The following is a 26,399-nucleotide window of genomic DNA, read 5'->3' as shown; positions in this document are numbered from 1 at the left end:
AGAATGAGCCGAGGCATCTTGATCGCGATGTCATGTCATTTTCCACCGGAGGAGAGCACATGTTATTTGCATATTCCGCACGAGTACGGAGTACAGAGTAAATCACAATCAAAGAATAGGAACCGAGCAAAAAGGAGTACTGTACTGTATCTATTTACTATCTCATCTCTCCGTTAATTTAACATACTCCATAAACACCTGGTGATGTATGCCGTATCAACCTCGCCCCGAGTAAACTGGTACTACTTACAAATTTAGTGGCCAGATCAATATACCAAACAACACAAGTCTGGCATGTTGGTATGTCCCCCGTAGGTACCTACAAGTAGATGTCCTGGATGGTAGGGGATGTGTACCTCAATATTCAAAATCACATCCCATCTACACCCGTCGCTCCCGTGTTGGCCCGTTCCCTCAACCTACGTCCCTCCATCAACCCTCTCAACCCACGTTTCTGCAACCCAATCACCGAGCTCACGTCTCCCGTCCACATTTCTCGAATCTCCCTGTCACCCTGCTGGCCCCGACTGGCTCGCTCCCCTCGGTCGCCGCCGCCCACGTCGGGGTCGTCGAGCGGGGACATCTCCGGGTCCGTGTGCGAGACGTCGGTCGAGGTCGAGGTGGACGCCGTGTCTGTTGAACTGCTCTTGCCGTGACCTTTCCTTCTTCTGGGCTCCTCGTAGCTGGTCGTCAATTTCAGGCCCGCGGTCTTGCCGGCCAACGACGCGGCGGTCGTCTGCTCACCGACGGCGGTGGCTTCGCTCTCCCGTCGTCCCGTCATGCCCGACGACAACGACCCCCCACCCACGGCGCCGACGAGCCCGCGGCCGCCGCCCGCCGCCATGGCCGCGGCGTTGAAGACGGCGGCCGAGTTGCGCCCGTCCAGGGCCTCGTGGAGCCGTTCGACCGTGGCCTCGAGCAGGCCGTCGATCTGGTAAGGGCGCGCCATCTGGAGGAGCGAGCAGAGCGTGTGGGGCGTGCAGAGGGGGTAACCCACCGGCGGCAGGGACGACGTGTACAGGAAGTGCAGCAGCAGGTGGATCGTCTGCGCCATGTGCGGCAGGTAGAGTGACCGTGGCCGGTTCGACGCCGGCACCGACGTGGGGTTGGGCAGTTCGACCAGCGTCCGGGTCGTCGATCGACTGAGTGAGCGCTGAGGGTCGAGGATGGGATCGGACCCCGGCCCAGACCCTCCCATCGTCGTCGTGGTATTGATAGCAGATCCCGCGATAGAAGAACCCGGCGTCCCGGCGAACCCGTTGGCCGCACTGGGGGTGATGGTCAGTGACGAGTTGCGGCTCGCCTGTGACCGTTCACCGCCGGGTCGCAAGGTCGCGCCGTCCGACGCGCTCACGGTTTCGTTCGTGGTCGCGGACTCGGCCAGGAGTTGGTTGAAGAACGGTCCCCATCGTCGGGAAAGGATGAATGAATTACAGGGAATCTTCTCGCCCCCCAGCGCCACAATCTCCATGTCTGAGAGCTCGCTCAAGCCCAGTGCTGCTTGGCCCAACTGTTCGGCCTTGATGTTGTATGGTCGTCCACCGGCCAGATGTGTGGGCAAGCTGGACCGCAACGAGGTGGGCACGACTGGGGAAGAGACCGAGACGTACGACGACGTGGGTGTTTCCGTTCGCGGGTTGTCGTACAGACCAAACGCCTCGAGCTCGACCATGCACACGTGGTTGAAGTTGATGCGCCGGTGGTTGTAGTCGTCCACCAAGCTGCGCTTGCGGTGGCCCAGGATGACGAACGTGTTTCGTCGGTTCCACAGGATTCCTCGATTCCAGCTCCCTTGCGAGAAGATGGATCCGTTGGTGTCGATTCTCGCCCACGTCAGTGTCTTGAGGTCAAGTGCCCACAGTGCGTACTCGTGCTTGGAGGACGTCAGGTAGGTGCCGCTGACCACGAAATGACCGTCGATGATGCCGCCGTTGGGGAACCGTAGTCCGGGCGGCGACACGGTGCCGCTCATCGGCTTCTCGACTAGCGAGCCATCCGGTAGCCGGATCTGCAGTTCCAGCTTCACATCGAGGAAGTTGTAATTGGAATAAATCAGCATCGAGGTGCCGGGCCTTCTGGTCATCTTCAGAGCCTCTGGGTCGTTGAGGGGAACTCCTCTTCCCACTAGTTCTGCAGACAGCCCCGTCATGGGCGCCACCATGCTCTTATACGCTCCGCACTTGCGATCCCACGAGGTGGTGTTGGTCCACTTGAGGCTTCGCAGGTTGAACACGCTGATCTGCTCGATGTAGTTGTTGCTGCTGTCCTGGCCTCCTACGACGATCATCTCTGCGCCTCCGCTCCCGTCGAGCTGTACGCCCAGAGTGCCCGAATGGGGGTCCGATGAGGACGGGTTGTGTTGGATGGCAGACAATGGCGCGTTCGCCGACGTGAAGACCGCCGACGACGGCAAGACGGCTGCGCAGTGTGCGTACCGCCCTTGAGGGTTTTCTGATGTCGAGATCAGCGTCCATTTCCGTGTCGGGACGTCAAAGATATGGATGTCCGACATGACGACCACTTCGGGCTGTGGTTCAACTCCGCCCTTCCCACCCTGCGAGTTTGCCGCGTTTTTGTGAGTTGCTGGAGACATGCCGCCATAGCAGACCAGTTTCGCATCGCCCAGTGCGCATACACTGTGGAAGTATCGTGGTGGAGGGATGTCACCGACAGCTTCAATCTTTTTCCAGTGTCGGTGAATCAAATCCAGCTCATAGAGGTCCGAGGTCAATTGTGGTTTCGTTCTAGAATGTATCCTGCCTCCGAAAACGTACAGTTTGTCGCCCAGAATAGTGGTCGTGGCCCCGACAAGAGCATGTGGTTCTTGCCCCGTGGTTCTGTGTACATTACACACCAGTCCAGATAGATTTGTCGGCGCGGTCCCCTGTTGAGAGACTCCTGGTGCGGTTCCAATGTTTCCCGCTCCGTTTGTGGCCGAGGCAGAGCCGGTGGGTGCCTCCATACTGACATCCGAGGCCGTAAGGCTGACTTGACTGTTGTTCATCGTGAAATTTTCTTGTCGTGCAACCAGGCTCGAGTTGTCCTTCTTGTCCTCTGAGCCCGTTGCAGTCCTCGGTGCGCCAACTACATTCGATAAATTTGATGAGTGAGCTGCCTCGTACGTCAATGCTTTTATAGTCGAAGCGGTCGAGTATCGATGGCTATTAATATCCGACTCCGATGCGCACGTGCGGAGTTCTCTCGCGAAGGGTTGTGCAAAGTCGGGGATTACAATAGGCACATACCGTGGCAACCGACTGGCCTTGGGGGATTTGCTGGCAGAGTTCGCCGGATAAGCAGGGTTTGCTGAACCAAATCTGGGATGCTGAAGATCGTCAGTGAGGGCGTGATGGTGTCCACCACTCCAGAGCTTTTCGTCGGCAACCGAGCTCGATGATTGATTCGACCAGAGAGCAAATGATCGCAGTAAAGATCTTGAACTGCTGCCTGAGGGAGAGACGGGGTTGTGCAGCCAAGATTGTTCCTCTGGAGACGAAAGTCCAAAACTTGATGTCCAAAAACGTAAGCCACCTATCTGTAGAGGTTTGTTGTTCTTCCGGGGGCTTTTTCTGCGGAATCTGTTCATGATCAGCTCGATCCAACAGCATATCAGGTGGTATAAAGTAGCAATATTAAGCCGTCAAACAACGTAGAAAGCAAAAGAAGACAAAGCAAGAGGAAAAGAGAGATCTCAAGTGAAGTATGAAATAGCAACTCAAGTCCTGCATTGACACAGAGCCAGCATTATTGGCATATCAATTTTGACCCTATCTCGACCTCGCGACCTCGGAAAGGTCCTCGAGGATCTTGCGCGCCCAAAGTGCCAGTAGGCAGCCGAATTGAGAATCGGAAACAGGAGGAAGTCGGCAGTGCGATGCATGACGAGAAAGGAGGAACACTTACCGCCAGGACAAAGAACCTGTCTCGGGATCACGCCTGTCTTTGAAGAAGGTCCTTTGCTTGGTGTCACTTGAGGGGCCTTTTCCTGAGAATAGGGGCCGACGCCAAAATGCGTACTTGTTGACCTTGGGAGAAGCACAGTCTGTGCTATCTGGCGCTGCAGAGGCCTTCGAAAGCCGGAAAGGGACTGACAAGCCTGTACAACAAAGGCTGTGGTGTAGGAGAATTTAAGTTGCGATTTGTGTAGCGAGTTCGTTGCCCTCATCAGGTCTAGACAGGCTTCATGCAGCACGCCCCGCGAAGATCGGTGCCAAGCCGGATCCCAGCAGATGCAAACCGGCGAGTCAGAGGAGATCAAAGTACCTCCTCCTGACCAGGATTAAGGGATGAGATGTCGCGCCCTGGCATGCTAAGGTTGCTCTTGTGTCCGCGTTGGTTGCGATGCGAATTGTTATCGTGGGTTGCCAAAAGCCGCGCGTTTACGAGCACATGCAATCGATACACAGATTGGATCCGTCTATCTACTTCAGTCGAAGCGCCAACTACGCGCCTAACACTGTTGGTCGTCACTTGTGAGGAGACTCTAGGACTATTTCATTGGACTTAAGGATGTATAAATTTCTGTTTTTATCTGCAAAGGTGGACGGTACTAAAACTCTTGACGCTGCTAACGCGATACATCTCCTCTTTCAGGCCGTCCTTTAAGCTGCGGTGGTCTTGTCCTTGGGCAGAGGAGTTACTCGCAAGTATGGCTTGACAATCTTCATGTCAGGCCAGATCTCCTTTGCCTGCTCCGTCTTGACACTGGGGTGGACGATCACATCGTCACCAGGCACCCAGTTGATCGGGGTAGTAACCTTGTGCTTGTCGCCGGTCTGCAGGGAGTCGACGATTCTGAGCACCTCAGCAGTGTTTCGGCCAGTTGAGGCGGGGTAGGAGAGGATGGTTCGGATGGTCTTCTTGGGGTCGATGATGAAGACTGATCGAATGGTGAAGGCGATGCCCTTGGAGTCGACGTTGGTGGCGTCTTGGTGGTCGATCATATCATACAACAGAGCCACTTGTCGGTTCTTGTCGCCGATAATGGGGAATTGCAGGTTGCTGCCACTGATCTCGTTGATGTCCTTGATCCAGTCTCCATGGCTGTCGATCGTGTTGGCCGAAAGACCGATCAACTTGCAGCCTCTCTTTGCGAATTCGGGCTCCAACTTTGCAAAAGCACCTAGTTCGGTAGTGCACACTGGGAATTGTCAGCGCCTGCTCGTTTATTGCGCCTTACCCATCTCTTTTGAAGCTCTTGAGCCCAAATGTGTGCGATGGAGGTAGGGATAGTGGGCTGTTCGGTGGTACGAACCTGGCGTAAAATCTTCTGGGTGTGCTAAGTGACATTGTCAGCGACGCCTCAGTGGTTATGGTATCTCAGCTCTTACAAAAGAGGACGACCCAGTTGTCGCCAATGAACTCGTGGAAGTCAATGGGACCTTTGGTGGTCTCTGCCTTGAAGTTTGGGGCAATTGAACCCAGACGGAGACTGTAGCAACGGTGTTGTTAGCGGAAGATGCGAAGGATGCCGGTTGTCGCTTTGCGCCAACTGCTCGAGGATCATTCATTAGGTACGTACGGCTCTGGACGGTCGGCCATAGTGACTGCGGTGTTGGAACTGCGTGAAGTTAAGAGGTAAAAAGGCGGTGCTCGAAGGGTATCTCTTTTGACTGTGTTAAGCTAAGATTGACGGATCAGAAATACGGCGGGGGGCTTGATATATAGTACTGTAGATTAGTCTCGTGTTGTTCTAAGACGGCCCAGGCATAACGACAAATCTTTTTGTCTTGTAGACGGGGATCACCTGTCGGCGGCGGGCAAATTTCTGTGGCCCGCGCAATGATGTGGAGGGGCCCATGATTGCATCAGCGAGCAATTGGAGGGGCAGCGAAGGCGTGCTTCTCTGCTGCTCGAGCGCAGAAGCGTAGGGAAAGGGTTCAAAGGCCGCACGCTGTGAGAAAAAGGTCTTGGTGGTCAGTTCCACAGTGGTGTCAATTTTCCTTCTGTATACAAATCATCATGCCCGTAAATCACGCCATCGCAGCATGACTAATATTCATTCGGGATTCTTGCCCGGGATGAGACGGCACTTCAGCCTTGCAAGACCAGTCCACCGATCACGTGGAAGGCTGTCCATAAAAGCAAAGGCCGAGGAGATGGCTTTCTCAATACTTGGATTGAATCTCAAGCCATGATGGAGTTCTCGTACTGTATCAATCGTGCTGGATCTCGGACTAACGCTTGACGTGCATTGATTCATGTTCGGGTTACTGAGATTGTTGCCTCTACGTTAGGCTAAATGTTCGTTGCACCTTACCTTACTCATTGAATAAGCGATATCTTCAACGACGTCATTCACCGGGGCTTTCTGTCTAGAATTATATTCAATGCTGACTGCTCCGTAATCAATGGCAAGAGATTCGTAGATTTGATCCCCCGTTGAGAGCGTGCTCAATCTCTCTGGACTAAGTGAAAAACATAACCATGGATTCAGCCCCTCCTACAGGCGCCACGGGCGGTCCACAGACAGCCGATGAATTGCCCCCAGAGGCCATTGCCTTAGCATCAAGGTTTTTCGAGGCAGCTCGCCATGGGCAGATGGACATCTTCGAACAGGCATTACCACAGGGGCTGCCGGCGAATTTGACCAATGATAAAGGAGATAGTCTAGTAAGGACCAGAACTAGTACTCACTCCAGGGCTGACCCAGAGCTACTCAGCTGATGTTGGCATCTTACCATGGCCACGAGCCACTCGCTTCGTTACTTGTTCAGCATGGCGCAGACCCCAACAGACTGAATGATCGAGGCCAGTCCATACTGGCAGGAGTGGTGTTCAAGAATGAAGCCGAGATCATCAAGCTCCTGTTGAAGGCCGGTGCCGATCCAGAACTGGGTGAGCCAAGTGCACTTGAGGCTACAAGGGTATGAAGCGTGTTCCTTGGAAGTTGAATGTGTACTGACGAAGCCAAGGTATTCAGACAAGAAGACTACGAGGGCATGTTCAGAGAGCAAATCCAAAAGCTCAAAGAGGCCAGGACTGCGGCAGTAAACGGTCATTGACGACTGCCTTTGTCATGAGTCAAGTTTCTTTGAATTATAGTCATAGTCGAAGCGATGACGGTAGCCGCTGTCATTATGTACAACATTCGTGATTCATCAACATCATCCCAAAGCCAATGCAAGATATGATTCTTTCTCGACATTCACCAACTCCATGCTAAATTCAACAAAATGCCACAATAGATTCGAACTTCATTGGTACGCGTGATAAGGTTCGTGATTTTGAAAGTGTTTCTGCAGGATCTTCTGCGATGGAATCTGTGCGGTGGACACCTTGGGGTGACAACCTTGACACCAGTCGTATCTTCGATTCTGCATCAAATGAACTTGGTGCGCCCATTCGGCAACAGGCTCAGTTGGTGCCAGTGAGGCTGCCGAACATGTCCGGGAAGAAGAGGCTGAGGAAGCAGGAGTGGATTTCGCTGATGTGGAAGGCTTGGAAGACTTGGAAGCCTTTGCCTTCTGGTATGCTTTTCGCAGGCCGTGTTCACATTTGGAAGATAAGGGATTCTGGTTGTGAGAGTCGAACATGGTGAAGAGAGGTTGATTTGAACCGATGTATTTCCAAATAGCGTAAGGCTAGCTGCTGAGTCGGAAGTGTGTGGTTGAGAGAGTGAGAGATTGAAGCTTGGGGGATGCTCGTCTCAAGATATGTTCCTGGAAGTATCCGCACAGACTTGTGGAGAGAGGTATTCGGTCTGACGTTGAGAATGTGTAGATGTGAGTTGTACTCGTAATGTGCTCGTGTGGTGGAAGCCGAAAGCTCCGGTGATTCTGCACAAACCAACACAACAGGTGACAATGGGGATTGGGTGAAACCCGTGTCAAGAGATGCTGTACGGGTACGGACGGCAAAGATTGTATCACGGTCTATGGGGATCGATCGAACACAGTAATCAGGATGTTGGCCGGTGTGATGACGGAGCGCAAATCAAGAGCATCGAGAAGTGGTTGGCGGCATCAGAGGGAAACCACCCGAGATATACTTGTACCTGTGATGATTCTCAGGTGGCTCGCAGGTGGGTTCAACAAGAATGGGCATTGATAAAACTGGCTCGGAATGGGACGTGCCCCAAGTAGAACTAGAACGTTGGTCTGAATAGAGATACGACATGGCGTTCACATGCAAATACACACGGATTGTGTACACCGTATTGGGAGATATGGATTCAGGATGCTGAGGCTGATGCAGGGGTGTTCAAGACAGGGACCACAAGGAGGAATGTAGCACCGAGAAAACTTCCACCGATTTTCCCAAGTAAGAAGATTGAGACAGCCACAGCCGCCGCCATCTGAGATCTGGTGGGATGTGGGAAATTTTAGCAAAGCGAACCAGAAAAAAAAATCTATGCACGGCCACAGCCTCGACGCGACATAACGAGCAGAAAATGAAGTAGGATTGGATAGGAACGACAGGGGCGATGGGCGCCAGACTTGTACAAGGATGTACCGTAAATATGTGGATAAAGGAGTACGTGGCACCGGCTTAAAAACAAGCACATGTTGGAACGCCGAGATCCAGAGAGAAAAGGTACAGTACTTACTTGTCCCTTAGACCCTTGACGGCGTCAGCCACCAACAACAAGACAACACGACAACACCACCACCGCGTCTACATATGGATACTACCTATGGATACCGGCGTCCCAAACCTACTCGCGGTACTCCGTAAAAGGTGCAGATAACTTGCTCTCGCCATCGCCTAGAGCCTTGACAAGTACATACTGTACAGCAGTCCAGACCATGAGCACGGAGTACCCTCTACTCACTTCTCACTCGCATTGATTCACTACGCCCTGAAACCTCAATCCATCAGCTACGCCAGTTTCAGTGCTTTGGCCCACCCTATTTTTGGACATCAACCTGACGTGCAGAGAATCACGAAATCGAGCCGACTCTCTTCAAGACGCAAGCCACAGAATTGGGAGCATGATGACCACACTACAGACCGACATTATTCATCATGTTCTAAACTTGTTGAAAAACTCAGCTCCAGCCAATTCTGGTTCGGTTGCTACATTGGGCCGTTTCAACATTGCCTCCTCACTGCTATCGTGGCGTACACACAGACAATGGCCCGGCGATATTGTTTTCCGCGAGTCAATCGTGACGACCAATAAATCGTGGCCGTGGAACATCCATGATTCCGAATGCTCGACCGTGTTCATCGACAATGTCTCTCCTCTCTTGCTTACCCTCTCATAGGGATCGGGCACTGCCCTCGCAGGTGATTGACAACTCCCCCGCAAATATCATCCTCGGTCTACATGACCATCGGCGTTCATTGAACCCTGATACTACGTGATTGCGGGGGAGGTAGAACTCGACAATACTCGTGCCCAACTCGACAGAACTGAAGTCGGCAGTACCGAAATGCTACAGAATTGAAGTCCGTAGTCCCGAACTTCGACAGGATTCGCGAAATTCCAAAAGGTATTTCCGTCCAAGTAGACAAGGTCACGACGGTATCGAACAAGATACATTGTTCTCGTCGGTGGCTTCCTTCTATTTTTGTGTCTCTTTCTCGAGCAGTGCAGAGCCCAACGTGCACCATGGCGAACACCTATGGTATGAATGGCCGGGCAAATGCCCTCTGCTCGGTCGACGAGCTCGTGTCACGTCAATATGACTTTGTGGTTGTCGGGGGCGGCACAGCAGGGTTGTGTGTTGCCGCTCGTCTTACAGAAGACCCAAAGATCTCAGTGGCTGTACTAGAAGCTGGAGAGAACCGCATGGACGATCCCAAGGTCTCGACGCCAGCTCTTTACCCTACCATGGTGAGTGACGTGCTGTGTGAGATTTCTCTAGGCTCAGTCCAAAAAATCCTAGATTGGTCGTCCGGAGTACGATTGGTGCATGACATCGACACCTCAGCCCAACGCCGGGAACAAGGTGTACTCGATGCCTCGTGGGCGAATCCTCGGCGGCTCCTCCGGTATCAACTATCTAATGGTACGTCTCATGACCTTCATGCCATTCATTTCCTGTTCCTTGCCCTGGCAAGAATGTCATCTTTCTTGTCTGTTGCCTTCCAAGTCCCGCTTCAATTCCCTCTGCCATGATGAGACACCTAGCTGAGTTTCTCCACCGGAACAGTATGTTCGTGGAAGCAGAGCAGACTACGATGGTTGGGAATCCATGGGCAATCCAGGCTGGGGCTGGGACGGTATGGCGCCGTACTTCCGCAAACATCAGACCCTAGACGTGACCCCCGTCCACGACGATCCCCAATTCATGCCCATCGCAGGTGGTGACAAGTTCCACGGCAAAGACGGTCCCATCCACACGAGTTTCAATGACTGGTATTCTCCCTTTGAAGTCGACTTTGCCGAAGCTGCATACGCCGTGACGGGCTCCAAGAAGACCATCCACGACGCCTGGTCCGGCGACCACATGGGCTTCTATTCCAGCCTGGGCGCGGTCAATCGCGCGGACGACCCGGGGAAGCGGTCGTACGCCGCGACCGGCTACTTGCGACCGAACCTACATCGACCAAATCTGAAGGTGCTGACCGAGGCCCAGGCCACGCGGATCGTCCTCGACGGAACGACGGCCAAAGGCGTCGAGTTTGTCCACAAGGGGCAGAAATACACCGTCGGTGCGACCCGCGAAGTTGTTCTGTCCGCGGGTGTCATTCAAAGCCCGCAACTCCTCGAGCTCAGTGGGATCGGCGACCCGGACGTCCTGCGAAAGGCCGGCGTCGAGTGCGTCGTCGAGAACAAGGGCGTCGGTGCGAATTTCCAAGACCACGTCCTCGGCGGACTACTGTACGATCTCAAACCAGGCGTCACCTCGCTCGACGCTCTCCACGGCGAAGAGTTTATGAAGATGCAACAGGACGTGTACCAGAAGAGCGCAAAGGGGCCCTACGCGTCCCCCGGGATGATGATGGGGTTTGTATCTTACTCCACGCTCGTCTCCCCTGAAGAACTTGAAGCCACGATAAAAGAGATTCGAGACAAATCTCTGGCCAGGACGGATTTTGAAAAGGCTCAAGAAAAGGTATCTAATTACTCACCCCCTCGTTAAGTACCAACTGTTGTGCCACACGTTGTTGTCCACCACTCCAGCCCCCCCCCCCCCCCCCCCCCCCCCCCCCCCCCAAAAAGAAGATAGAAGAAACAAAGAGAGTGATCGCTTACGTATCTGACCTCTCCTCAGGTCATCGTCGATCAACTCCGAGATCCAACCTTTGCCAACCTACAGACTTTCTGTATAGGCTGCCGTCTCGACGTGTCCAAGGGGTCCGACCAGACCCAATTCTTTTCCTCGCCACCACCGGGACGCCAACAGATTTCTCTGCTCATGTGCCTGGAACACCCTCTCTCGCGGGGGACCGTCCACATCAAGTCCGCCGACCCCTTGGCCGCTCCCGAGATCGACCCGGGTTACTTCCGCAACGAGGTCGACGCCAAAATCTTGGCCGCCGGCATGAGCTGGATGGACCGAGTCGCCAAACAGCCGGTCCTTGCAAAGTCCCTGGACCGGCGTGAACTGCCACCCCCGGAAGCCAGCCTGGACACCGAATCCGACCGGATCGACTACGTCAGGAACAACATCGCCACGCAGTACCACCTCATCGGGACGTGCGCCTTGGGAGAAGTCGTCGACAACGAGTTGAGGGTCAAGGGGGTCCGGGGCCTTCGTGTCGTGGACGCCTCCGTCTTCCCCGGGCACGTCTCCGGAAACATCATGGCGAGTACGTACGCCGTGGCAGAAAAGGGCGCCGACATGATCAAAGCTTCCTCGTGATCGTCCTCGACTGGGGTGATTGCCTCGAAGCGTGTTTGTTTTTGTTCAGATGCCTGATGGATATGACGTGTACGTACCCCGTACAATATGTGAACGTGGAACATGACCATGCACGGACATGGACATCACCAGTGTTGTTAATTGGGTACACTTACTTTCCCCTGTCAACTATGAGAGGCTTTCGGTCTGTCGTACTCTGTCCTCTGCAGCATCAACCATGAAATCATGCGAGGCTCTGCTTGGCTCTTTTGCTTGCTTTGTATGTACATGTATATGCGTATATGTACCCTGTAACGCTCGCTCATGCTTTTCTTTGAGTACCAAAGTAGCCACTAGTTATTTCAAAACCCAGTCCTCGCCAAAGAACACAACAAGGCCACGCCGGCCTTGACCCCGTCGACGATACACACGTCCTTGGCCTCCTCGTGGCCCAACTCTTCCACACAAGCTTGCCTGACCGCATCCTCCAGCCCTACCATACCCGCACAACCCAGACAAATGGCCTTGACCTTTGATTTCGACTTAATCTCTTCAGATGCATGCTGTTGTTGGCCCCTCCTCAAGACCCTCTTTGTAGCCTCCATCATCTTCCCCCTCACCTGGTCAGCCGGCAAATCATGCAATTCGCTCGCGTTCAATCCGGTCGTCTCACACCCGTAGAACCTCGACTTTTCCGTGGGGTTCCCATCCCCGTCTCCGGACTCACCCAAAAACCCTCCGACCGCAGTCTGTAAAGCCTTTTCCCAAACTTTACCCGTCGACACTATCCCGAACCCTTCCCCTTCAGCGTCGTCGATCAACGCCAAACTCGACAGGACGCTGGCCTCGAAGATCCCCGTGACGTGCTTGTTCGCCCCTCGACCTTCGGACCCGGCCGTCGCCGCTCGACTGAGCTTTTTGCATTCCCTCTTCAGTTGCGTGACGAGAGGGTGTCGACTGTAACATGCCACGAGAAAGGCGTCGTGGTGAGGTAGGAGAGGGATCAACGAAGGGAGGCAGATCTCTGCCGACTCGGCGGCGTCTTCGGGGGAGTTTATACTTGGGATCCCCGGTGTGGGGGATGTGAAGAATGTGTATTGGACCTGGGAACAACGTACGTGGTCTGGTCAGTCCAACAATAAAAGTACTGGGGCCAGGGCCACCATCACTCGTCTTGTCCAGCATATTTTGACCGGTCGCCCAGTTTGTCCAGAGAGTAACAAATACAATACCCCCCCCCTCCCCCCCGCCAAAAAGGGCCATGGACGCTGGCTGACAAGGAAGAAGAAGAATACATACAAATGGCATTTGCAAATCTTCAAGGACCGGCCTCAGTGCGTCCGTCATGTGTGTCGACGTGTTGGGGTTGATGACGAGAATGCGTACGTTCGGCGTCGTTTCCATTGTCATTGTCATTGGGTAGTTACGAACAAGAAAGATATGCGGAGAAACATGTATATGTGTGTTTGTGAGAGAGAGGGAGAGTGTGTGTTATTGTTATCTAGGTCGAGGTCGAGGTCGTTCAGGTATATTACAAGTCTCCGTAGGAAAGTTGGTTCTTATCGTCGTGAGTTGAAACCCCGGGCAACTTTTTCCTATGACGCTGGATGCGGGGACTTTTTTCTTATCGTGATAAGCCTCGATTTGTATCCAACAATCGTATTCGTATTCGTGCTCGCACTCGTAGTTCTACGCAGTATTGACTTCTTCTTATTCTATACACACAGAATTCAGCAAAACCGATTCTAGCAGAGATGAGAAGAAATATTCCAAGCCACAGATCTTAAGCACTGCTATATTCAAGAAGAGGATACTTCCTTCTCATTTAAAAAAGGGCCTGTCCACTGTCTTGTACGAGTACTCCGTAAGCAATACAATATTCCTAACCAATGCCTCTTCGCAGCATCATCAATAAGACCGACTGGTAATCTACGTACCAAAAAACGGAATAGGGGTATCTCGTAACTCAATTTCGATTCAAAAAAATGACCCAAGCCAAAACCTTGCAATCAACGAGCTCGCCCATCATATTGCTGTTTCCAACCATGAAGATTACTCTGGGGGATTGACCATACTCCTCAATCTTCTTCCTCCCATAGTCGGCCCAACAGACTGACTGAAGTTCTCAACCCCTGTATTCATTCCCATGCCCGTCATTGTACTTTTAGCTCGTGCGAATTTCTGCTTGGCCGGCAATTTGCTCTCCACGACCGCATTCGTAGTCGCATGTCTCTTAAGCGGCGGCTGTCCTGAGCCATGACCCAGACTCTTACTGAAATCCAGCAGAACAGGTCTACCTCCTTCGCGTTCTCGCTCTTTCTCTTCAACCGTTCCCGCTGCTAGCGACGGAGCAGAGGGGCCAGAGGGTGGGCGACCGAGGACATTGATGTCAATCTCTTTCAAACCCATACCGGACTTGCTTTGATCAAACGGCAAGCTGGTAGTGGCGACTTGATTTTGTGAGTTGGGTTGTTGCTGTTGTTGGGTATCGGCCGAATCCACATCAGTAAAGACTTTCGTCTTGCTAGGACTGGTCATCTTGCTTGGAGAGCTAAACGCTTTCTTGGGTGATGTTTGCTTGCGCGGGGAGCGGGCAGGTGTTCGCGAAGTTGGCGTTCTCGATGCTAGTGCTGGATCAGGCAAACCACGTAGTCTTGCAATGATAGACTCGTGATTATCCGTACGCGGAAGGGTGGTTGGGTATTCCCAGTCGCGCTTCTGGGGTGTCTGCCCTGTCGGTAGGTATTCTTTAAACGTTGGCCTCGTCACTTCTGCCTTCAGATCTTGCAAATGCGGCTTAAGGGTGTCTCGGAAAGATGCGACGAGCCCTTCTCCATTGGAATGAGATTGGGTCTGCTCCTCGAAGTTGTCCAGGATCATCTTCTGCTCATTAGAGGCGTTTTCGAGGCCGGTAAACCCTTCACCAACATTCGAGACGAGCTTGTTCAAGTTCTGCTGTATTTCCGCATGATCGTTGTCATTCTGCGAACGTGCCCGTGTCACAAAGTCGTCCAAAGCAGCCATTTGAGTCGACATCTGGGTTAGCTGGGCATCAACAATCTTGGTAGATTCTTCGTGGATGGCTTTGGTGGACTTCTGTATGGCGGTGTTCCGCGTATTGATAGCCTGCAAGTGGTCAGTTCACTGTTCCGGACTACACACCAGGCACTCACAGTCCAATCCCCTTTCATTCTGGTCTTGATGTCCTCCCTTGCTTTAACCACCATGGTCATTAGACCCGTGTCGTCCTCTGCCCATTTGTCCATCTTGTCACGATAGTCCTTATCTGAGCTCTCAAATTGCTCGGCCGCACCGACAAGATTAGTCTGGGTCTTAATCAGATTGTCAGATAGTCTTTCTTGCTGTCTCTGTGACGATGCGTCAATAACTTGGAAGATCTGCTCCTTAAGTTTCTGCCTCTCCTCTTCCGCGATTCTCCTCTCGTCATCTCGGATGGTTTGGAGCTGGGTCGAGACTGCCAGCTGTGACTCGATGTTCGCTTTGTTTGCTTCCTGCAGGGCAAATCTCAAGGTGTCTGCCTCTTCACGCTGAGCAGAGAGCTGTCTTGTAAGTTCGTCAAACATTGTCTTCACATCTTTTCCTAGGCCACTGTAGGATGTATGCAACTGAGCATGGAATTGTTCAAGCTCGGACATGACCTCCGCCGAGATTTTGGCTGCGGCATCTGACAGTCCTTGAAGACCTTCGCCAACCTTTTCTTTGACGCTTTCCCGGAGGTCCTTGATCTCTTCTAGCACAGAATTCATGTCATCCTTGGCTTTAAGAGACTGACCATTGATAGCAAGGCGACTTTCTTCGAGCTCTGATGCTTTCGATAAAGCCACTTTCGCCGAACTTTCAAGTTGAGCTCTCTGGGCCGACAAAAAGGCTGCCAATCGTTCCTTGCTAGCCTGTATTAGTTGTGCGTGTGCTGCCTGGAAGCGTTCAATTTCGGCATCAACTAGGTCAGAGGCAGTAGCGACGCTATCAACCGAGGTCTTCCATGATTCATGGTTTTGGGCATGGAGATCAGATCTACGCCGTAACTTGGCATGAAGTTCGTGGACATCTTCTACTGACATGCCAACTGTCGAGACCAGCTCCGTGCCGATTCTAAACAGTTTCTCTTCTGTTTCTTCGTGAGCCTCGCGCAAAACAGTCTCTTCATTGAGATTTCTTGCGGTGTCGGCCAGTACCGCCTCAGTCTTCAAAAGGACACTCTTGGTACTCTCTAGTGTCGACCTTGTTGCCTCAGTGTCCCGTTTGAGTGTGGTAAAATTATTGGTTAAATTGAACAGTTCTTGGACTTTGTTGCGCAAGCTGACCTCCATGGTTTCGATGCGTGCCTTCTGTTCCTCACTAAGGATCCTCCTAGATTCGCTCTCGACCGTAATCTCTTCGTATTGATCGTTGGTCAAATATACACCATTGCGTTGCCGAGTAGCGATCAATTCACTCTTGAGCTTCTCAATCTCATTGGTAAACTCCTTAAGCAATGTTTTCTTCGAGATCATAGAATTGACTTGAGGCTTGTTCCGAATGTTCTTCGCTCGGAAGGCGTAGTCGAGTGTGGAAATCGTCTCCTCGAGGTTACTCTTTGCGGGAGATACTGTCGCGATGATACAAGTCTTCGTCCTGCCACCTAGGGAGTCTTGAAGTAGTCTCGTGAGCTTTGATTCACGATAGGGAATGTGAGCACTTTTGTCCACAAGTGCATTAATCACACGCCCAAGTGTTAGTAAGCTTTTGTTGATCAGACCGGCTTCGGCAGCTCGCTTGTTCTCGGCGCCGCTTCTCTGAATGTTTTCACTACCTGCAAGATCGACAAGGTTGAGTTTCCCAGAACAGATGTAATCCTCTCCGCTCTCACTTGGCTTCTTGACGTAGGTGGTGATGGTGAAGACCGTATGGCTTCGCGAACTCAAGTCGTTGCATTTTGTGGCGGCGACTTGTCGTCTGTAGCTGCCTTGCTGTAACAATTTAATGCCTGCTGCGGCGTTGTTGATGTGTGACTCTTCCATTCCTTGCACCACTGTTGCGGAATGGCTCTTCTTGTTGTTGGAATCGTCATAGATTTTGAGCTTGATAGCATCATCTGTTGATAGCAAGTCTCGCAGCTCTTCGTTATACAACTCGATGAATGAGCACTTGACCGAGCATTCCACCTCTTCGGCTTCAAGTTTCTGGAATAACGAATAGAGAACCCTAGGTATGATACCTGCGGCATCAGAAAGGAGCCCAAGTGTGTCAGTCATGTCGCCGGACATGGTGTATGTCTTCCCTGTTCCCGTCTGGCCGTATGCGAATATTGTGCAATTAAAACCCGTCATCATCTCGTTCAATATTGGCGCCACGACATCTTCAAAGATAATCGCCTGATCCGCAGCCGGCGAGAAGACCTTGTCGAAGTGATAGGTCTTATTGCTGATAGCATTTGGTCCCATCGACAACTCGACATTTTTGCCCTTGACGCCAGTTGTTGACACCACCACCCCGCTGTTCTCTCGGACTTCTCGATCGCTGCGGCCTCGACACCGTACCACAACATGAATGTTCGTCTCCTCACCATGATCTTGATCAAAATCTCTTTCTTTTCTCTTTGTTCCGGCCGTCGAGACGACCGACTCTGCTGGAGACGGGGCGCGACCCGTCATTGAGGCATGCTGAGTGGGATGTGGGCGAGGAGGAGGACGCATTGATCTTCGTGCTGAAGGCGCCGGTCGCTGGTAGCCTACCATATTGGCCGTATACCGCGATGCGCGACGAGATCAGGAAAAACTCTGTAAAGTAAAGGAAAGCGCATGTATTGTCGAAGATCCGTACAGAATGCAAGGCTTTGGTCGGAGAATAGATGGCAGGGAATACCCCGGTCGGTGAGTGATGGCCTAAACGGGAACAGAAATAAACAAATGCATTGCTTACATAAGACAGCCTTGTCAGCCACGGAATGACCTTGTGATTCGTCACATGCCAACTTCACTCCCGGTGACCAAACTGCCTCTCACTGAGTGTCATCTTTGAGCAAACGCGATCAACCTTAGATAGACAGTATTTCGTCGTCTGTCGTCGAATACCCCCCCGGATATCCTGCATCGATGCCAACATATACATCATGGAGCCTTCTGCAAAGCTCGCTTTGCAGATACAGCCAGAGAGGGGTATTGGCTGGATCAGTATGACATGGACCTGCACTCAGTCATGTATCACGCTGACTTCTTAAGCACTCGGCTCATCTCTTCATAGTGTCTTGACAAGATTGAAAGCCTCTCCACAGACATACTGCAGCATTGATCTGTCATACTCTGCAGCACAGCCAATCACGTCGCCCATCATTCTGAATCTCCCTTACAACGGCTTAAGGCTTCGATTTGACGGTCCGGACCAGCGATTACGCTTGATTGAAGTTCTGGACTTTTCCGCGGTAACCCTTGTGTATAAGAACACCGATCTCGTTCGCCGTGCTAAGAGTACGGATGGAACCAACCCAGAGGAAGGGCCTACCACCCTCGGCCCAACGTTTCGTCATATTTACAGTCGACTATTTGGACCTACATATGCTGGAGAGTACCTGCCTCCTGAACAGGGACGATCAGCTGGAACATACATCCTATCGTATCCGGGGTTGGCCTTTAATTTCCCCATCAAGCATCAATCCTGGTCGGAAAAGGTAGATTTCGTCTCTATACTTTCATCAAATGCCACCGGCCCAGCAGTTTCCATGGCCATCTTTTCCGGGTCTTCCTGGACAGAGGCACGATCTACTCTATACACAAAATCCCCGACGTATCCCAGGCTCTCACTACTCATCGGCAAGTCCGCAGAAACGATTGCTGATGAGATTGAAGAAGTAAAAGTGCTAGGTGGTAGTAAAATCGAATTTGTACGCAGGAATACGCCCTCGTTTACACTCACTCTGAGCGAGGCCACTCCTCAGGATGTGGTAGCCGAGCTAGGGCCTCCAGATGCTGTTTACCGTAAGAGTGATCGCCGAATCTCTATACACGCCACGGGTAAGCCTTCCAATCGACGACTCCCGAGTATGTCGCCAGCACTTGATCCTCAGGCGCTTGACACAGACCAGTCGTCGATGCAAAGCTACACAGAAGACTCTGATGTTGAACCGGAACTTGACGAGGAGCGTAATAACGGAAGTAGCGACGAATGCTTCTACAACTACTTCAATCATGGGTTTGATATTCTCATATCTTCTCCAGCTCCGCGGTCGCTGCCTTTCCCTGGAACCTCCAACACCGAAACTTCGAAATCATTCAGCACTCAACTTGTGGCCACCAAGATATTCTTACATGGAAACATTCCTGGGTCTTTTTCATTCAATCGTCATCGAAGGTGCCGTTGGACGATACATACCAGTGACGAGGGTCAAGAGCAAGTTCTGACATCAGAAATGCGATTCTCAGACGTCTCATCTACCCTGAAGCAAATCTGGCACGGCACTTACAGGAATGAAGACGAAGAAAAGCAAATGCAGAGAGGAATGGTATTGAACAGAGGCTGGGAACAAAGTCCTGAAAGCTCGATCGAATTGCTCGGAGACCTAGAGGAAAGCCCAACCCGGGGACAGGGCCTTGGGAGTGGTTCTGCAGAAGTGATTGGGAATGGGATGAGCAACACGGAGTTGTTTGGATTTCCTGGGATGCTGTTTGAGGTCTTAAAGAATGATGCCATTAGTTGTTTGACAGTATTCTAAACGACAGCAATCATCTATCGTACCGTCTATGGGCATGGCGATGTATGCCTGACTTGTTCTCTGATTTATGTCAGGTCCGCACCCTGGTCCGAAATGTAAGCCACCAAGGGACACAAGGCGGGACTGGCTGCGAAGAGGTAGAGGAGGTGGTGCTGGTGGTGGTGACGACGAGATCTTATTTGGTGGTCTACACCGAAGCGAAAGACGGCGCGCGGTTCTAGGCGCAGGTATGGGAGACAAGGGGCTTCTTAGGGTTTCCCGGGGTTATATGGGCGCAGTGCTTTGGGTGACTTAGGCTGCTGCGTAATAGGCTGTTGTACCCAAGCGGACGCCTGCAGCCACTGGAAAACGGGCGATGGATAGGCAAGACTCCATAATATTTTAATGGGCCGCCCGTCGGCAGTGCTGAATGACTGCGTATGTACTGTAAAGTAGCCGTAAGTAATAATTCCAACCTCCTCAACCCGCAATCTCATCCCACTGCGGCACACAATCCTGCTTCTTACATTTCCGCCGACGCAGAACATCGTTTACTCTTCTCGTCAAACAATCCACATCGCGTAGATGCAGTCGCATATGTTTGAGGTCGCCTGCTCAGAGCAAACGACCGGTGTCTATTTCTAGCGAAAATGCGTACCTATTCTTACAAGACCTGTCAACGCCACTGTCTTCGCTTTCGGTATTGCGCCTCACCCTCACTGCTCCTCCTCTGTCGCTTGCTTCTTCACTGCATATGAACTTGAGTCGCTCCCGCTGACACATATGAGGAAACCCAGTCGTAGCGCCTAGCTACCGTACCTTCCGCATCTTGCGCGGATGAAAAGTAAAAGATTGATTACATACAAAACACCACACACACTACTACGCTGACTCGAATTTCCCTGGCCGTGCGACGGACAAAATGGCCAAACAAAACGCTATTCGTTGTCTGGTGGACGATACAGCCTTGACTAGAAACATTGCAGAGATCGAGAGTTGGGTGGCACAAGGCAAGATTTGTCTCGTTGTGCCTCTTTACAGTATGGCTACATTTGGGTTGCATTTGCGACGATGCTAACCTGACCAGCGATTGGCCGTCTCCATGTCCTCAAGAAGGATCCTTCTCAGATCGGCGTGAACGCGCGCAAGGCTGTTAAATTTCTAGATCGCAGTACTTCATCTCGAGACGATCTCGCCTACGATCCAGTCACTTTGCAAGGCCCCGACGAGGAGTATTCAACCTGGGCTGAGGTGGAGGCACACTACTTGAACGATGACTTGAAGAAAGCGGGCGAAAATGAGGAGGCGCTTACGGTTCCTCTGGAGTACAAGAAGGGAGGGAGCGCGCTTGATCTGACCGCGAAGGGCACTGCGGGTGCTGCAAATGCCCTTTCGCAGGTCCTGTTAGACAAGCTCAACTTTTCGAAAGACCCTACAGCGACCTCGCCTGCGTCCACACCACCTCTGTCTCCTGCCTCGTCAGGACTGCAAAGCTCAAAGACTAGCCCTGAGATTAAATCAGCCACTATGATCAAACATGACCAAACACCGGTTCCTCCCTCACTCAAACCGCTGCTCAACTCTGTGGTATGGTACCTGCACGAGAGAAACACTCCCTTGGAGGACCACCTGGTTTTCCTCACCAACTCAGCAGACACCATGCACTTAGCCCGCGACTTTGGTGTTCCGACCAAAAACATCCATCAACTGCGCCGTGCTCTTGGCATTGAAGATACGGAAGAGAAACTACAGGACAATAACAAAAAAGAGCCGACCAAGAAAGCGTCGCCAGGAGAGCCAAAAACCTTGTTCAGTTACCACGATGTCGAGAGTGACGACGAAGAAGTTGTCTTCAAACCTCGGGGTCGAGGCTCCAGTCGAGGAGGACAGCCTACCCGTGCTGCAGCCATCGTGAACGGGAGAGGAAAGGGTGCGCATGGTCGTTCTCCACGAGCTTCTTTCAGCACTCAGGTCCAGCCATCTCAAAACAAGCCTCAGATTCCCGTCGAGGAAATCGATCCTGATTCTTTCGACCGGGGCAGTTTTGGTAGGGGCAGCATACCACTCGCCAATGTCGGTGGCGCTCAGCCCAACCTCAACTTCAACGGCGGGCGTGCACCCGGATATCGTGGGAACCATGGCCTGACTGCAGGTCGGGGAGCAAACTTCAGTCGTGGTTATGGCCGCGGCGTTGAGCGAGGTTCGGCCCGCGGAAGAGGTCGACTGTTCGTCCCTTGAGCATTGTCGGTATCTGTCGCTGGTATTGGCCATGCGACAGCATAGCAAAAACGACTTACTTCGGAGGCAAATTGCCATTCCTACAGCATCAATGCGTCAAGACATGATAGTCTCAAAAATGGGTGGCGAATCGCGTAACTCATTGACATTCAATGTCCTGGGATGGACCACAACAGGCGAAAAGGCTACATCCTTGCCATAGAGTTCTGCAGGCGTCGATTACCTATTGTTGCGTACTAATGCATCTTCGTTCGGCAACTATTTCGCACAGATCGCATGATGAATGGACAGCTTGAAATAAAGCTTGAGGTTGACATTCGAGGAGACTCGAGGACGACTTGCGATGATTGAGGAAGGACAAGGGGATTGATAAATTGGATTCATTCAGGTGCAAGCCGTGTCGATATTCACTCAGCTGAGTTATCACTGGTCACCTTTCTTGTCTTGGGCAAGATTTCACTCGTTTAGCAACATCATTGGGTTTTTGTGATGCCACACTGAACCATTCAGGTGGTAGGGCGTGGGCTCCGTTTTGATCTTATGCTCAGGTCAGTTCGAGTATTGCAAGGAGCACAGCCTTGTGGGTTACTCACTCTGACTGGGATATCAGAGGCCAGACTTGCCTTCGCCAGCCATTCATTACAAGTATTGTAACGTTTTGCAATGACAGGTTATTGGATACGTTTTATCATCCATGCTCGATATCTCAAGCTCCCACCTAATTAGATTTGGATTGCGCCTCGTATTCGGCTGGACACGAGGCTGACTAAGTCGACATCTCGTCTTCTTTAGTATTGTGATACCTTCCTTGAATGGTTACCTAGATATTCAACCCTGGTCTTGACGCAGGGTCACTACTTGGTTCGTTACCAGGTGGCTTGTTCTAGACCACCGTCCGCACGATGACCCACGGGACTCTGTTTCTACCGCATGTGATAAGAATGACAAAGGTCCAGTGTCGAGGAGATGTTTTTATTCTTTGTCGTTACTGTTTGTGTAATGACTGACTGACCTGGTGTGGGCTCTGCAGAAAAAGGTGTTATCGAACTACGTCTGGTAGAGTGAGGGTCAAAGAAAGTCCATGTATGAGATGGTCATGGATTCGGCACGACAACAGCAGCAGCAGCAGCAATCATCACCGCCACAACCACAAACACCGGCACTAATGGAAGCACGGAGACCGGGTCTGACTAGACTCATCACCTCTTGTGCCGATGCTCTCGCAAAGACCCTCACTCAGGGTACCGGGGACGATGGGGATCTCAAGACTTGGTGTCCTGACCTCGGAGTCTGTGGTGACGGTGACGGTGACGATAGGTCGTCCTCGTCGACGACGGCCACGACTGTGACGAGTGATGCGCTCCTGTCTGCTGTACAACAACGACAGGCGCACCACTCGGACATCCCGCGGCACCGAGGGAAGAAAGGGCCGGAGAAGACGGACGAGATCATGAGCGACGTCGAGCGAGGAGGAGGAGGAGGAGGACGACAACCAAGCCGACAAGAACGACAAAACGTAGAAGAAGAGGAGCGTGGATGGAGAAGATTTGTCAAGTATTTTACGCCGTCGTAAGTTCTACTTCCCTCTCCTTTTTCCCCTTTTCAACTTGTTTCGTTTTTTCCTTGTCAGTACCTACTGACGTATCCAAACCCGAAAACACGAAAGATGGTACACGGTGACAATGGGTACTGGAATCGTCTCGATCCTTCTCAACCAGTTCCCTTACCGGGCCAGATGGCTCTATTGGCTCTCGATCGCGGTGTTTGCGCTCAACGTCGCCTTGTTCCTCTTTTTTCTCTTCGTCTCGACGGTTCGTCTCTTCGTATTCCCCGCCACTTGGACGCTGGCCATCGACCGGCCCAAGACCAGACTCTTCCTGGGCGCCATCCCCACCACCATGTCGACCATCGTCAACATGTGGGTTTTTGTCTGTGTGCCCGCTTGGGGAGAGTGGGCGGTATACTTTGCTTGGGGGTAAGATGTGTATCCTTTCTTTGAGTCTTCATTTCCAGTCCTGGTCGTTCATTGTCAGGATAGCCCCCGCCTCAGTGATTTTTACAAAATGCAAAATGTAAAAGAAAAAAAAAACAAACCAAAAAAACCAACAGTTACTAACACTTCCACACCCTAAAACAAAAGACTATGGATCGCCGACGCCACTATATCCCTCCTTTTGGCGTTGTACCTGCCTTTCGTGGTGGTCGCTTCTCGCCACAACGAGACACCCCTCAGTTCATACACGGCCCTCCAGCTGTTCCCGATCATCGCGTGCGTCGTTGCATCGGCGTCGGCGGCCGTCGTGGCCAGCGTCATCCCCCACCCGCACCAGGCCCTCGTCACGGTCCTCGCGGGGTACGTCCTCTGGGGTCTGGGTGTGCCGACGGCCCTCTTCGTCATGGTGATTTATTTCCAGCGGTTGACCATCCACAAACTTCCACCCAGAGAGGTCATCGTCTCGTGCTTCATGCCCATCGGCCCACTCGGCATGGGAGGGCTCTCAATCACGAAGTTGGGCGCGGTCGCCCGAATCATATTCCCGCGGACCGACACCATCCATCCCCTCGCCGGCGACCTGGCGTACAACTTGGGGGTGTTTGTCTGCTTGATCTTCTGGGGGTTCACCTTGCTTTGGCTGTTCCTCGCGGTCGCGAGCATTTGGAATTGTGGTCGGTTTCCGTTCAACATGGGCTGGTGGGGGTAAGTCAGACGTGCTATATTCATCCGTTGGCTTTTTTTCTTCTTCTGCTTCTTTGTGAGTGGTGGATCGGAAGGGGGCCGAGAAGAGAGGCCGCGAGCAAGTCTATATCAGGAACGGACGAGGGGCTGACAATTGAGACAAAGATTCACTTTCCCCATCGGCACGTTTGCTCTGTCGAGTGATGCACTGGCCGTGGAAGTGCCGTCGAGATTCTTCAGGGTCATTGGCGCGGTAAGGGGCCATTCATTACCAGGTTTCAATCTTGGGGAGGGACAGGCTGACACGGAACACAGATCACGTCGGTTTGCGTGTGCCTCTTGTGGATGCTGGTCGGCGCTGCGACCTTGAGAGATCTAGTGACTGGTGGCAAGAGGTTGTTCCACGCACCGCCACCTCCAGTGAAAAAGGCTGTTGACGGCAACAAAGACGTCGGGAAGATGGGTCAGGTTGAAGAGAAACAGGCATAATCTGGACCAATCCGAGGAGGGAAATGGTGATGCGAAAAAGTTCTTGACATTATTATGACTGCGTCTCGTAAGTTTGTTAGGTGTTGCTAGAGAGTTATTCGCCGTGGTTTCCTGGGATGACCACCTCCACCAACCGTCCTCTCCTCCATAACAAATATCGGGGGGTATATATATGATTGCATATGCGGTTCGTCAAAGGGCATGATAACTCGTCTTGACATGAACGAACCCTATTCGTCCACGCCACTACCTGGTGCTGTTCCTTCCACTTGACCTTCTCCCGGGGATGTCGCTTCCATGACCTGCTTGATATCATCCAGGCGACGCTGGAACCGCTCGATCATCTCTTCCATGCTCTCCTTGTTTTCGGCGGCGGTCGCAGGGTTATTGCGATCGCCAGGTGTATTTCCTCGCCCTTCTATGCGTAACATCAGCGCGTCATCGTCTCCTTCTCCTCCAATGGTCGGAGCCGTGGTGATGCACGATCGCAGGACCTGCCAATCCGCACTGAAGCTTTGGGCCGCGGTGACTTCGTACGAGGGAGCCGCCGCGCCCGCGGAGCCCGAGTTGTCTTGCCCCTGTGACTGGAAGCGAGGGTGCACGTCGAGCACCAAGTATTGCTCGCGGACCCCTGCGATCGGCGGTGGGAGCCTCGGATCTTCGTGTTCTTGGTGTTGGGGGCCGCCGCCCGCGGTACGCTGGGCCGGATCGAGAATCTGTAGGCTCCGACAGGCCGCTTCGGTGATGATGTCCGAGTCATCGTCGGCGAAGATGTAGTGGACCGTGGGATGGTGGTGCTCGTTGGTCACGCTGTCCTCGATCAGGGTGAAGAAGGGCTGAAAGGAAGGGACTGCGGCAACGTTCGTCTCCTCGGGTTCTTCTTCCTGATGGACGGTGCCATACCGCCCTGGCTCATCGTCGTCGCCTCCGACGAGAGCGTGCTCGGAGTACTCGATGGGCTGAGGCTGGCGGGGGGACTGGTGTGAAGCCACAATGGGGTCGTCGAAACGCGGAGAGGGAAGGAGGCTGCGTGGTGCCTGGGGGCCGCCGCTGGTACGCCGCAAGGAGGATTTCGAGGGCGACGATGAGTGCGTTGGGACTTGACGGGGCTGGGACATATCCAGATTATCCAGAATGTCGGGGCTACATCGTGATAGCCATTGTTGATGAATGTAGGCGGTTTGTCGGGGAGCAGAGTAGAGGAGTGTTGGGGGCGCAGATCAAGGCAAACAGATCGGCCGCGAGCCTCGTCCGGGAGAATGAAGATTAGATAAGATGAAAAAGGCAACAAGGCAAGGCTGTCACAGTGTCAGCTGTGTCTCCTCGTACACTGTGGGAAGATGGCAACGGATCGATGTCCTCTCCTCGTAATGCAAAAGTGCAAATTCCAATTCTGAACTCTGAGTACTAATCCCAAACCTCGTATATAACCAGGCAATTGCGTTATACGGAGTGCTAAGCACACGTTTCTCATAGTCATGCGACGCATCTCGGAAAAATAGATCCGCCGAAATCCCCCGGAGTGATGACTATTCCGTCCTCGTCTCTATGAAACTTTTTGCTTTAGATATCG

General features: G+C 52.5%; 11 protein-coding genes across 11 annotated transcripts; 5 read left to right on the top strand and 6 right to left on the bottom strand.

Moving 5' to 3' along the window:
• Positions 1–139: 139 nt before the first annotated feature.
• On the bottom strand, positions 140–4,312 carry PV06_05667 (uncharacterized protein). The gene is made up of 2 exons (XM_016406695.1): positions 3,904–4,312; positions 140–3,578 (listed from the first exon to the last, which is right to left on the bottom strand). Exon 2 carries the CDS (start codon positions 3,002–3,004, stop codon positions 371–373), a length of 2,634 nt encoding a protein of 877 aa, XP_016262299.1. The 5' UTR covers positions 3,005–3,578; positions 3,904–4,312; the 3' UTR covers positions 140–370.
• A 178-nt stretch (positions 4,313–4,490) lies between these two features.
• Positions 4,491–6,042, bottom strand: PV06_05666 (uncharacterized protein). Its single transcript, XM_016406694.1, has 4 exons — positions 5,522–6,042; positions 5,331–5,431; positions 5,255–5,278; positions 4,491–5,140 (listed from the first exon to the last, which is right to left on the bottom strand). Exons 1-4 carry the CDS (start codon positions 5,539–5,541, stop codon positions 4,602–4,604), a joined length of 684 nt encoding a protein of 227 aa, XP_016262298.1. The 5' UTR covers positions 5,542–6,042; the 3' UTR covers positions 4,491–4,601.
• A 96-nt stretch (positions 6,043–6,138) lies between these two features.
• Positions 6,139–7,162, top strand: PV06_05665 (uncharacterized protein). The gene is made up of 3 exons (XM_016406693.1): positions 6,139–6,612; positions 6,663–6,866; positions 6,915–7,162. Exons 1-3 carry the CDS (start codon positions 6,427–6,429, stop codon positions 7,002–7,004), a joined length of 480 nt encoding a protein of 159 aa, XP_016262297.1. The 5' UTR covers positions 6,139–6,426; the 3' UTR covers positions 7,005–7,162.
• Positions 6,779–7,954, bottom strand: PV06_05664 (uncharacterized protein). Its single transcript, XM_016406692.1, has one exon. It carries the CDS (start codon positions 7,533–7,535, stop codon positions 7,197–7,199), a length of 339 nt encoding a protein of 112 aa, XP_016262296.1. The 5' UTR covers positions 7,536–7,954; the 3' UTR covers positions 6,779–7,196.
• A 1,602-nt stretch (positions 7,955–9,556) lies between these two features.
• Positions 9,557–12,082, top strand: PV06_05663 (uncharacterized protein; the record flags this gene model as incomplete). The annotated part of the gene is made up of 4 exons (XM_016406691.1): positions 9,557–9,781; positions 9,834–9,956; positions 10,101–11,006; positions 11,166–12,082. 4 exons carry the CDS (start codon positions 9,557–9,559, stop codon positions 11,754–11,756), a joined length of 1,845 nt encoding a protein of 614 aa, XP_016262295.1. The 3' UTR covers positions 11,757–12,082.
• Positions 11,990–13,272, bottom strand: PV06_05662 (uncharacterized protein). Its single transcript, XM_016406690.1, has 2 exons — positions 13,035–13,272; positions 11,990–12,838 (listed from the first exon to the last, which is right to left on the bottom strand). Exons 1-2 carry the CDS (start codon positions 13,149–13,151, stop codon positions 12,098–12,100), a joined length of 858 nt encoding a protein of 285 aa, XP_016262294.1. The 5' UTR covers positions 13,152–13,272; the 3' UTR covers positions 11,990–12,097.
• A 297-nt stretch (positions 13,273–13,569) lies between these two features.
• PV06_05661 (uncharacterized protein) lies at positions 13,570–17,541 on the bottom strand. The gene is made up of 2 exons (XM_016406689.1): positions 14,909–17,541; positions 13,570–14,861 (listed from the first exon to the last, which is right to left on the bottom strand). Exons 1-2 carry the CDS (start codon positions 17,471–17,473, stop codon positions 13,788–13,790), a joined length of 3,639 nt encoding a protein of 1,212 aa, XP_016262293.1. The 5' UTR covers positions 17,474–17,541; the 3' UTR covers positions 13,570–13,787.
• A 220-nt stretch (positions 17,542–17,761) lies between these two features.
• On the top strand, positions 17,762–19,530 carry PV06_05660 (uncharacterized protein). Its single transcript, XM_016406688.1, has 2 exons — positions 17,762–17,908; positions 17,957–19,530. Exons 1-2 carry the CDS (start codon positions 17,848–17,850, stop codon positions 19,441–19,443), a joined length of 1,548 nt encoding a protein of 515 aa, XP_016262292.1. The 5' UTR covers positions 17,762–17,847; the 3' UTR covers positions 19,444–19,530.
• Positions 19,531–19,914: 384 nt separating this feature from the next.
• PV06_05659 (uncharacterized protein) lies at positions 19,915–22,343 on the top strand. The gene is made up of 3 exons (XM_016406687.1): positions 19,915–20,122; positions 20,220–20,462; positions 20,510–22,343. Exons 2-3 carry the CDS (start codon positions 20,345–20,347, stop codon positions 21,658–21,660), a joined length of 1,269 nt encoding a protein of 422 aa, XP_016262291.1. The 5' UTR covers positions 19,915–20,122; positions 20,220–20,344; the 3' UTR covers positions 21,661–22,343.
• Positions 22,344–22,756: 413 nt separating this feature from the next.
• Positions 22,757–24,826, top strand: PV06_05658 (uncharacterized protein; the record flags this gene model as incomplete). Its single annotated transcript, XM_016406686.1, has 5 exons — positions 22,757–23,229; positions 23,327–23,635; positions 23,801–24,358; positions 24,503–24,590; positions 24,653–24,826. 5 exons carry the CDS (start codon positions 22,757–22,759, stop codon positions 24,824–24,826), a joined length of 1,602 nt encoding a protein of 533 aa, XP_016262290.1.
• PV06_05657 (uncharacterized protein) lies at positions 23,763–26,257 on the bottom strand. Its single transcript, XM_016406685.1, has one exon. The coding sequence runs from the start codon at positions 25,942–25,944 to the stop codon at positions 25,057–25,059; it is 888 nt and encodes a 295-aa protein (XP_016262289.1). The 5' UTR covers positions 25,945–26,257; the 3' UTR covers positions 23,763–25,056.
• Between the last annotated feature and the right edge of the window lie 142 nt (positions 26,258–26,399).

The sequence above is a fragment of the Exophiala oligosperma genome (genome assembly GCF_000835515.1).
Source record: "Exophiala oligosperma strain CBS 72588 unplaced genomic scaffold supercont1.5, whole genome shotgun sequence".
NCBI lineage: Eukaryota > Fungi > Ascomycota > Eurotiomycetes > Chaetothyriales > Herpotrichiellaceae > Exophiala > Exophiala oligosperma.
This window is presented reverse-complemented; position numbering and strand designations above follow the sequence as displayed.